At 43.4% G+C, this 12145-nt stretch overlaps 1 protein-coding gene across 1 annotated transcript; it reads left to right on the top strand.

Annotated features, from left to right (window-relative positions):
- Nucleotides 1–1505: 1505 nt before the first annotated feature.
- SLITRK2 (SLIT and NTRK like family member 2) lies at nt 1506–4079 on the top strand (the record flags this gene model as incomplete). Its single annotated transcript, XM_084293853.1, has 1 exon — nt 1506–4079. One exon carries the CDS (start codon nt 1506–1508, stop codon nt 4077–4079), a length of 2574 nt encoding a protein of 857 aa, XP_084149979.1.
- Between the last annotated feature and the right edge of the window lie 8066 nt (nt 4080–12145).

Here is a 12145-nt window from a genome sequence, read left to right as displayed (position 1 = left end):
AGCAGCCATCCTTTCCTATCAAATGCCTCTGTGCCCAGGGCATGGTGCTTAAGCGAAGTCACAATAACCCACATCCAACATCTTGTTCTTTCTACGTGTGGCCAAATTTTATACCATAACATCTCAATTTGGCCGCGGGACGGGTCTAGGCACTGTGACGGGTCACGCTGGATGTGGTCTCAGCTGCTCAGCGCCCGGCTGAGCTTTCCGGAGCGCGCAGGGCTGCGGGCACCCCCCGGCCGCAAGGTGTTGAACTTCCCCGGACGCGGGGAAACGTCACGGCGCCGGACAGGGCTCGGCGCGGCGATTTGGGGATGCCAGGAGCGGGGAGAAGTGCCGATGCCGGAGCCGGCTTTTGCAGCACCCCTGCTCCGAGAGCCAGGTTGCGTGCGGCGTGTGCGTGTGCGGTGAGCGCCAGCTGGCCGGCCGGCTCGTGCCAACGCGGCTCCTTGCCTCGCTCTTCTGAAAGCGCGGATTTTTAGGGACCCGGAGCCCCAAATCCTCCGGACCCAGGTACCTCCGCTCGTCGCCTCCTTCCTCTCCCCGGCTGCCAGTCCCCGCGCTGTCCTGCCGCTGCTGTCGGAGCGCTCCGGCGGGGCTGGGCTGGGGATGGGGGTGCAGGGGGGGGCCCGGGGGTGGTGTTGGGGAGGGGGGGGCTGGAAGAAACGTGTCCCCCCCGCCCCCGGCGTGACGTCAGCGCGGCTCCGTGCGGGGCAGCCGGCAAAAGCCCCGCGCCGCGCCGCGCCCCGCGCACACCGCCCCGCTCCCGCAGCGCCGCCGCCGCTCCGAGCCCCCTGCCCTGCCCGGCACGGCACAGCTCGGCTCCGCTCCACGCCGAGCCACGGCACGGCACCGCCTCGCCGGGCTCCTCCCGAGGCGTGAGGCGGGCGATGCCTCTCGCCGCCGGGCGCCTGGCTCCCGGGGCGCGGCGGCGCTCGGCGGCTGCCCCTGCTGCAGCCCCTCCAGCCCCTGCTGCCCCTACATCCCCTGCAGCCCCCTCGGGCGCCCCGAGAGCAGGTAGGTGGGAGCGGGGGGATGCTGCGGGGTGCGGGGAGCCGCGGGGGGTTCGGCTCGGAGGAGCCCTGCTGCCGGCAAGGGGGTACGGATGGGTTTTTTCTGCCTCTCCCGGTTGAAAACAGCGGTAGCGGCACGGAGCTGGGGAGCGGGGGCTGCCCCGGACCGCTCTGCTGGCGGCAGCCCCCGGGGAGGTGGTGGCGGAGGGGCCGGGGGGGTGGGCAGCGCCGGGATGCCGGTGTCCGGAGCTCCCCGAAGGGCTGCCCCCAGCACAGCTCGGCCGGCACTTCCCCGGGGTGGGGGGGAGGATTTCGGAGTTTGGCAAGTCGCTGCCTTGCCGCCCCCTCCGCCCCCAGCCTGGCGACCTGCTCTGCCCGCCGCTTGCGGTCTCTGCTCCTGGCCGTTTTCATTGGGGGTTTCTTCTTTCTCTCCTCACCTGCCTCAAAAGGTTTGACTGTAGGTACTGAAGCGGGGATCGACGGCGCATAAAGATGCTGAAGGGTGTTTGGTTGCTCAGTTTGTTAACAGTGGCTGGGATCTCGCAGACAGAGAGTCGCAAACCTGCCAAAGACATTTGCAGCAAGAGCCGCTGCCCTTGCGAGGAGAAGGAGAACGTGCTTAATATTAATTGTGAAAACAAAGGATTTACAACCGTCAGCCTCCTGCTGCCGCCGCCGTCCAAGATCTACCAGCTCTTCCTCAATGGGAACGCGCTGACCCGCCTGTTCCCCAATGAGTTTGTCAACTACTCCAATGCCGTGACCCTCCACCTGGGCAACAACGACATGCAGGAGATCCGCACGGGGGCCTTCAGCGGCCTCCGCACCCTCAAGAGGCTGCACCTCAATAACAACAAGCTGGAAGTGCTGAAGGAGGACACGTTCCTGGGCTTGGAGAGCCTGGAGTACCTGCAAGCTGACTACAACTACATCAGTGCCATCGAAGCCGGGGCCTTCAGCAAGCTAAACAAGCTCAAAGTGTTGATTCTCAATGACAACCTCCTGCTGTCCCTGCCCAGCAATGTCTTCCGCTTTGTGCTCCTCACCCACCTGGACCTGCGGGGCAACCGGCTGAAGATGATGCCTTTTGCTGGTGTGCTGGAGCACATTGGAGGCATCATGGAGATCCAGCTCGAAGAAAACCCTTGGAACTGCACCTGCGACTTGCTGCCACTCAAGGCCTGGCTAGACACCATCACCGTCTTCGTGGGTGAGATAGTCTGCGAAACACCTTTCAGGCTGCACGGGAAAGATGTGACCCAGCTCACCAGGCAAGATCTCTGCCCTAGGAAAAGCTCCAGTGATTCAAACCAGAAGGAAAAACACCCTGTCCTCTCAGACCCACATATCTCAAGGTTACTGCCCACAGCTAACTCTGCCATCAATCCCACCAGAGCCCCAAAAGCCAGCCGCCCCCCCAAAACCAGGAACCGCCCCACACCCCGTGTCACTGTGTCAAAAGACAGACAAATATTTGGGCCTATCATGGTTTACCAGACAAAGTCTCCTGTGCCCATCACCTGCCCAGCTGGCTGCATCTGTACTTCACAGAGCTCAGACAATGGCCTAAATGTGAACTGCCAAGAGAAAAAGATAAGTAACATCTCTGATCTCCACCCTAAGCCAACCAGTCCAAAGAAACTTTACCTTACCAGTAACTATCTACAAGTCATTTATAGAACCGATCTTGTAGAGTACAGCTCTCTGGATTTGTTACATCTAGGAAACAACAGAATTGCAGCGATACAAGAAGGTGCCTTTACAAACCTCACAAGTTTACGTAGACTTTATCTTAATGGCAACTACCTTGAGATTCTGTACCCTTCTATGTTTGAAGGGCTGCAGAGCCTGCAATATCTCTACCTAGAGTACAATGTCATTAAGGAGATCCTGCCACGTACCTTTGATGCTCTGAGTAATCTTCATCTGTTATTCCTCAACAACAACCTGCTCAGATCCTTGCCTGACAACGTCTTTGGCGGCACTTCCCTCACCAGACTCAACCTCAGAAACAACCACTTCTCGCACCTGCCAGTGAGAGGAGTCCTAGACCAGCTCTCAGCTCTAATTCAGATTGACCTCCAGGAGAACCCTTGGGACTGCACATGTGACATTCTGGGGCTGAGAAACTGGATAGAGCAAGTCACTGACCAGAACAACCACCAGTCAAATCCCCCCGTTGTTATCAACGAAGTCATCTGCGAGTCTCCCACCAAGCACTCTGGAGAGCATCTGAAATTCCTGAGCAAAGAAGCCATCTGCCCAGAGAACCCCAACTTGTCAGACTCTTCTCTCCTGCCCATGAATCAGAACACAGATACCCCCCAGATCCTCGGTGTCTCACCCAGCTCCTATCCGGAAATACACACGGAAGTTCCACTGTCTGTCTTAATTCTAGGCTTGCTGGTTGTGTTTATTTTGTCAGTCTGTTTTGGGGCAGGCCTGTTTGTCTTTGTCCTTAAGCGCCGGAAGGGGGTGCAAAGCATGCCCAGCAGCGCCAACAACTTAGATATAAGTTCATTTCAGCTCCAGTACGGGTCCTACAACACTGAGACCCATGACAAAACTGAAGGACATGTTTATAACTACATTCCCCCTCCCGTTGGACAGATGTGCCAAAACCCAATCTACATGCAAAAGGAAGGGGATCCAGTTGCCTATTACAGGAATCTCCATGAGTTTAGCTATAGCAACCTAGACCACAAAAAGGAAGATCCCACCAGTCTTGCATTTACAATCAGTGCAGCTGAGTTACTGGAAAAGCAGTCCTCACCTCGGGAACCAGAGCTGCTGTATCAAAATATTGCAGAAAGGGTCAAGGAACTCCCCACCGGAGGATTAGTTCATTATAACTTTTGCACCTTACCCAAAAGGCAGTTTGCCCCTTCATATGAATCAAGACGCCAAAACCAAGACAGGATAAATAAAACTGTTTTATATGGAACTCCCAGGAAATATTTTGCAGAACAATCTAAACCCGAGCATCCTTTACTCCAAGGAAAGCTACAAACAGAACCAGACTACCTCGAAGTTCTGGAAAAACAAACTGCAATCAGTCAGCTGTAAGGGGGGAGGTGGGAGGCAAAGGAAAATTTTTAAATGAGCTCAGCATCAAATTTGATTGATTCTGAGCTCAGTGCTGATGTCATCTGTCGCATTCCCAATGTTTTCACTTTTTAAATTAGAGAGGGAGTAAGAGAGAGAAATGGAACCCTTACAGCATAGCAGGGATATGGTGTTGCTTTTGCAATGCTCCCTTTAAGTTATTTCTATATCTCTCTCCTTTGACCCTTCTGTAGGAACTGCCACTGCAAATGTACGTTTCTGTAATAAATCTTGCGTAATTCTTTTTCAGTTGGAAGGAAATGAGGAAGGGGGTCTTTGGGTTTTTCTGTTGTTTTATTTGTTTGTTTGTTTTTTCTTTTCATTTCAAAGCGGAAACTTAATGTATTCTGTAGAAGATCTCCAAAGATCTTTTTTTTTTCTGGACTATGACTTTCTTTTGTAAATAATAATATACAGTACTGCTGTTTCAATTACCAAGTATAGCCACTGGGCGTCACTTTTTTGTGTTAAAGTGCCTTTGCACTTTAAGTACATTATTACTTAATTGTTGCTCTTAGCTTTGATAAATTGAACCTATTTTAATGTGTTGTATTTTTGAAATTAAAAAAAATATGTAAAATAGACCTATATGTCAGCTGCATTAAATCAGAAGGTTTGATTTATAGGAAAGCTGCCCATCTTTAAATGAATCTAGTTCTAGGACCTTACAAACTGAACTGTAATTTATTGGGGTATATTTTTTTTTCCCTCTGGGTTTGTTCAGAGTGATTCACTGAAATCAACTGAGGGTTTAGCAATGGACTAGAGGTTATCAAATGCCTCAGCTGGGAGTAACAGCTCATTAATAAAAAACGTTTAACACAATATCATAGTGAACTGAACAATTAATGTCCTTAATTCATTGCATTACAGTTCTAACATGGTAATGTTCAGTGGTTTAAGATTATTTTCGTACTTGAGAGAATATTACTCACAGTATTTTATCCATTAAATTGGGTATTTCAGTACATTTTATGACAGTATTTATATCTATAACTTTTTTTTGGACTGAAATTAACATGTCCTTTTCCTGCTAGATACAGCAACTTTTTTTTTACAAGCAGGGACACCAGCAGGGGTCATCCCACGCCTCATTACTTTTGTTAACAGGCAAATGAACCAACGCCAAAAGTAAAATTTGAACCAAGGTCTTTTCAAGTCCTCCAAATGAAGGTAGCAGAGATCAGAATGTGCATCATACTAACTTCCAGTAGCCTGAGCTATGTCAAGTTCTCTCTCTGTAAAGCAACAGTAATAATGCAGTGATTCTAATCTACTAGAGGAAACTTTCTATTAAGTCCATTATCTTAAATTTTGTCAAATGTTGTCAGCTAACTGAATTCACTCAAGATGAGTTTTCGTACGCCCATCAGTGAACATACGTAATATGTATTCTCCTTTCCCATTAACTTAGGCCTGTTTTACTTCAAGATTTACCTTATCAACGTCAATTTGCATTTCCTTCCTGGAGAATATTGAAACCATTTTTATTAACAAGTCAAACTTTATTGAGCCTTATTAGCTTCTAAATAATTTTTAGATGCAAACATTATTGTGTGATTTAAACAAACAGCCCTTATTTACAACAAAACCAGTTTTGTTTTGTCTATTGTAAATCCTTATGCAACTGGGATGGTGATCTGCATATAAAGTAGGCCAGGCTTTTCAATTCCTTATTAAAGCAATTGATGGAGTCTGAAAGAAGCACACTGTTTCCTTTTCATAAATAGGTTACTGCACATAATAATCCTTTATTATCATGCAGAGATTGAAGTGGCCTCTGCTGACTGATTTTTAGAGCTTTACTATAGTTAGTAATACAGTATCTACAACTCTGAGAAATTTTCAGCAATAGCATTTGAGCTATAAATGACTACAATCAATGTTGTTCTAATCAAGACTTTGGCAATAGGAAGTCACTTTATATTTTAGAGCTAAAGAGACTTTTGCATGTGTATTGCCAGATATCTGAGTCATTCAGTAAACTGTCTTCTAATGATTGATGTGACATCTGAGTACACTACTATGCTAACATGTCGATTCTTTATGTTTTGAGTCCATAGCATCTATGGCTGTTCATTAGATCAGGTTTAAAAGTGGAGTGCCACAATGAACTACTGAAGAATCAGTCTTCAAAATGGTCTCACTTCAAGAAGGAGGCGAAAGAGGCGAAATGGTATCACTTTAGTTGAACTTGGAACATTTGACCGGAATAGCATCCATCTTTGAGTGAGGTATTTGTCTGAAATCTTCCAGTAGTGACTGTCCTATTATTGCTCCTTTTCCTGGGTGCTTAAAAGCGTTTATTGCTGAAACCCTAAGAAAAGTGTAAGGCTTATTTTAAAGTTATTAACTCTTTCCAAGCTTGATTTTAGTATTGTCTGCAAAACTAGTACTGTGTTATATACGGCACTCTAGCAGCTAGGATATTATCTATTATTGTCTAGCAAACCAGAATGAATTACATCTTTTTTTCTCAGAAAAATGCTATTTTTTCTTACAAAAAATGTTTTTCAATTGTAAAGTGTTCACAAACAACAGACAGAGGTATTGGATTCTTTTAGTGACTCTCTCTTATTTACTTTTACTGTTTGAGTCTCAGGCTGTCTTTCATGCTTTCTTTGGTAGCATAGCAATATTTTCGAGGTTGCTGTTGCTTTACATTTCCTTAGCTTTCTTAGTGGAATTTATTTAGTGACTGGATTTTGGTTTGCATCACCAGTACCAACTTAAAAATCATTATAGCTGTGGATCTTTTATGTTTGTTTTTATACCCTCCAGCCGACATCTATTAAACAATTCTTTTCATAGTGTGTATAGGTGAGAGAGATTTTTTTTTTTTCAGTTACACTTAAAGAGATTTGTTTAACAGGGAAAGTGTGTCGGCAGCTTCAGTGTAGAAGCTCTCTACATTTCTTTAGCTGTGCAGCCCTGGAAGCCACTGCTTGTTAGGGGAATGCTGTTTGCCTGAGTAATGGCTTGATAATGAGTCTGAAAAAAAAATTCCTTCAGAGATTCAAGATTTAAGCTGTCAACATTATGTAACCAGGTTAGTGAAATTTATTTTTTTTTTCCCCAGGAAAATGGGATGCAGATATTTTTTTGTTCCTAATTTTTCATTTGTGAGAGTAGATATAATGACCTTTACAGAACAACAGTACAGACAGAGACAGTATTAAAAATATACAGTTATCTCCAGTGCAGATAAGGGACAGTACACTTCCAATGCATTAATTTGTTTTGGGGAAGGTTGTTTTTCTGTGTAGGCATGGAGTTTGGCAAAATATGATCTTAGAAACTGGATTTCAATACATAACTTAAACAGCAAAATGGGGAGAGATGCTAACCGTACAGTACCTGTGCCCAAACTGCCCTGTGTTTCCTAGGCAGACATCTGTCTCCTCAGACAAATCTGTGGTTTTGCTAGCAGTAGAGCACAGCTGGAGGATGACACATTAATTCTGACAAAACAAATGCTGCTTTTTGCAAAAGGGTCTGCATTTTCTACCTTTTCTCAAGTCTGCTGCAGAGCCACTCCAAATGCCCCTTGGTAGTTCTCTTTTTATCAGTCTCCCTCTTCCATCAGATTTCATCCTCTCAAGTTCCAGCATTTGCTTAGTTCTTACCTCACCTCCAATTTCTGTACTTCCCAAGCCCTCACTGTGTAGTGTTCCTACCTCTCCCCTGGCCCCCTGGGCTCTTTCCTTTTCTTCCTCAGCTAGCTGTAGAGGACCTATTTCAGTGTTGAAGGAAATGAATATCCCTGCTCTGCTGAGAGCTCAGCACTTATGTCTTCCCTTAGATATTAAAATTAAAGACTAAAACTCATTGTGGGTCTCTAGAGTCACTAGCAAAAAACAGGCCACACAAAGGTAACTTCTTCCATCCCAAAATACATGGCATGAACTAAGTTCCAGATATGCCTGCTTTTTTCCTGTAACTGTAGAGAGCATACCTGATGAGCACTGGTTAGGTAGCTAATTCCTTCATAGCTGCAGTAAGCCCAGACTGATCATTTTCTACCATTTCCATGTACAACATTTGTGCTCTGCTGGTTATCTGCCAGTCTTTACCCTAAGATATTTCCATTCTGTCTATGAGAAAAATGTTCCCAGTGTAGTTTATAGACTGTGTCAGTCAAAGGCACTGACTTTTTGCAACACATTCTTGTGCTGATAGAGAACTATACAATAGGGTTTGTTTGTTTGTTTGTTTTTTCTTCCCATCAACAGTTGAATGTCTAAAATGAAAATCAAACTTAAGAAAAGTTAGAAGCTGTAATTAGTAGTGTCAAGATAAGGGTACCAGCAAGTTAAATTGCCTAAATAAAAGTCTTCTTATATAGGAATACAAATGCCATAATTTTAAACTGCTCATGAGTGAAATGAGATACTGGAAATGTTAATGAAACTTCTTACAGGCTAATCACTGATACAGTTTGTGATTTTTCATATTACTGTTGTTGCAGACAGTAAATGTCATTTAATAGAGAAAATAAACTGTTTCCCAGAGTTCCCTCCCCAAACTGTACAATTCCCTAACCAACAGATAAATTAACTTATGCAGATGATGTGACATTTCTTGTAATTTTCCCTTCATTTTTTCAAAGTATTCTGTAGGAGATGTACAGAAGTTATTCTTTTGTAAGAGGATCATTAAGTCTGTTTGGATTATTGATCTCATAGCTTTTCTGGGCACAAGGCCAATCATTTTGACTAAGGTTTTTAATCCTAGCTAATGAGGGAGGTGGATTAATGAGAAGTTTTTGTTGTTTCTTCTTGTTGGAGGGTTGGTTGGATTTTTTGAAACCATAGATTGACGTGTTTATGAATACAGATGAATAGATTGTTTTGAATGAAAGAAATGTTGGAGCCGCAATTGGAGATGCAATCATTCTAAAGACCAAACAGACTCAAGTGAGAGCAAAGTCTGAAAAACAAGACATCAAAAGTCAGTTTTCTTCCTGAGATCATAAACACGAAGGGGCCCCATTTGAGTACAGCATCAGCTTTTGTTGCATAATATTAGAGATTTAGAGGGATGAAATTAGGTGCCAGATGCACCTCCTTTATCTCTAAAGATGTTCAGGTACTAAAGTGTTTAGAATCTGGTTCTCATCTCTACTTGTTACCCTATTTATGCATGCATCTAAGTTACCACTGGTTACACATTGTGCTTGAAAAAGTAATCAGTGGGAAGTTTGGAAGAGTAAAGCTAGTTGCAATATTGCCAAATCTTTTTTTATCTATATTTTTTTAAAATACAGTGAATTAACTATCTGTGTTAATAATGTCGTTTATTATTATTTCTAAGGACATTTGCAAAAACTGACATTTCAGCTGTTCAAATCAATATATATGGCTAGTTAGAAAAAAAGCAACACACAACTTGTTGCTGATTTTAAAATGGAAGCTAGCACTACCATTTAGAAATTCAGAGAACTTGTGTTAGTATTTGCAGTGTAACAGCAATTGCACCAACAACACGTGTCTGCAATAGGACGTCAGGGTTCTTTATGGTGACAGAACAAGTATAGATTTGCGTCTTAGCAACATAGATTTCTTGTATCTTCTTTTCTCACCCTCCACATGAATTGCTCCCGAGAGCCAGAAGTGTTAGGCACCAATTATCTTCTGTGTAGGAGGCAATACAGCCATTTTAAGAATGCTGTCTGCATTGGAAAAGGCACAGCTAATGTATATAGAAACCTGTTGCAGTTATCTCCTCTTGAGATAAGAGCTATTTCCATACAAAAGCTTAGAAAAAAATCCCCTTGGAATCGCTGATAATATGATAGAGTGTATTTTAAGACTTCCTTTCCTTTCCTTTTTTTTTTTTTTTTTTTTCTTTTTCTGAGAGGCAGAGGAGTTGGAGTTGAGGCAGATTTTTCCCATGTTATAAACTTTTTTCATATCTCTAAGTATTTGTTACTGACTTGCTCCATGTGAGTGTCTTACTTGGACGGCTAAAATCCAAAGGAAAAACTGAGAACTGTGCAAAGGCAGTAACTACATAAATTCTGTTCTAATCACAAAAGAACAAACAATATAATACCGAAGTGAGATTGTCACAGGCTTTTAAAGGTTTCAGGCTACAGTGCAATCTGAGCGATTCAGGTGTAAATGCAGAGTACCTTTGTTCACTTTACACTTGAGTGGCCTCAAGTGGAGTCCCCCGGGATTGGCATCAGTGACAAGAATCTCACCTACTACAGGCAGTCACTTAAGTGGGAGCGGGAGAAGAGAGAGAAAACCACTTTTCTTCTTGCACCATCATGTTACATGCCATCTGTGAGTTTTCCAGACTGTCATTCACACAAATCTGAAGTCAGCATACTCCCAATTTATGCCTAGTATCAGATTTTTAGTAGTTCGAGTACTCCAAGATGTGACCTTCTGGCTTACAGTGTGGCCAACATCTTAACTGCCATCACCTCACCGGCTCCTGGGAGCATGAGGTTTTGTTTGGAAGCTCAAGTTTATCATCAAGTTTATATCTCTGCTAAATCTTAAAACTTGAGTATTTCTTACTGTATTCTCACTATGCAGGACAAGTGGAATATTTTCTTCTAAGTCTGTTTTTCTTTATTTTCTTTCACAAGAAGGCATGTTCCTCAGTACCAAGGCAGCTGGGACTTGAGCCACTCAGAAGAGTTTCAGAAACTCAGTGATCCACTCAAGTGAGCAAAGCTTTACATAAGCTTTACTGCTCTCATCACATCTGCTGTGCTATGCTAAACTCTTCAGAAGTATTCCAACTTGAAACATATACACACTAATAAATATCTATGGAAAACCTTAAAATATCCAGCTAACATGCTTGCTCACAATAGAAAAAAAAAAAAAAAAGAGGGGGTGAGAGGTCAGGGAAAGCCTTTCAGATTTTCTGTGCTTTTTCCAAAGGTTTCAGAGGGTCTTATTATGTTTATTCGTAAATCAGAAGGAAATCTAACAGCACTGTTTTGTGGTTGCATAGGTTCTTTTTATGCAAGAAGGGTGTGCAGAGGCGAGTAAAGATTTTAAAAGGAAACTACCACAAAGCTGCAAACTTAAGCACTGATGATTCAAACAGGTTCATGCAAATGCCTATATTTGTGGAACTTCTGAAGGGAAACTGTAAACACATTTGCTAATGGCTGAGGGAACTGGACAGACAATTCTCTTGGACAGCTGAGAAATCCCAGCCTTAAAGTTGTACCAGATTTACTGCAACTCAGACAAAAGCATGGCTCATGTGAATAGACAATAATAGGAGGGGGGGGAACGTGTAATGCTCTAATTCACACTTTAATTAGCAGTGTAGTTTTCAATTTGTGTTTTCTCAGACCATATTTACCATCCTGTCTAACTCATAAGCCACTTACCAGAACTGAGTGGCTAATTCTTATTTATTTATGTGGCCTCCTTTTCCATAATGCAATGTTTACAAATTTCTTAGCTGGTGACTTATGTTTGCCATGACTTCTTGTTGTTCTCCACATAATGTGTGGGAATAATTTCCTTGTTGTAGAGTCTAACAGACAATTCATAGTGAATGCCTAAAATTGAGCTACTGTGGACTGTTTTCATCCTATTGTATTTATTTATTTTCTCTAGATAGGGAAGCAGTGGGCCTACTCCCTGGCTGAGAATTTAGAAATGAATGCTCTCCTTCTAGTTCTGCCAGTGACCTTGAACAAGGCATACCTGTGTCCCCATGCTTTAATTTCTGCATCATTAAATGAGTAGGATACTTCTTGCCTTAATCTAGTGAGATTTACTGATGAATGCTCAGTGTAATAGTTTTTCAAAGCCAGTGCTTATGGCTTTGTAGCTTCATCCAAATACAGTAATACCCTACTGCTTTTCTTCAGCATATGTTATTCTTATCTAAGAATGTGATGTATGCATTTCAGATTTAGTCTGGTTTTCTGTTTTTGCAGTTAAAAAGAGACCATGAACATTACTTTTTACAGGAAAAAGAGATGACATACATGGAATGAAATGAAAAAAAAAAAGCTACAGTTTGTTTTTAAGCTTTTGAAAATG

The sequence above is a fragment of the Netta rufina genome (assembly GCF_964035555.1).
Source record: "Netta rufina genome assembly, chromosome: 12".
NCBI lineage: Eukaryota > Metazoa > Chordata > Aves > Anseriformes > Anatidae > Netta > Netta rufina.
The sequence above is the reverse complement of the archived record's forward strand: the minus strand, read 5'-3'. Positions and strand labels throughout refer to the sequence as shown.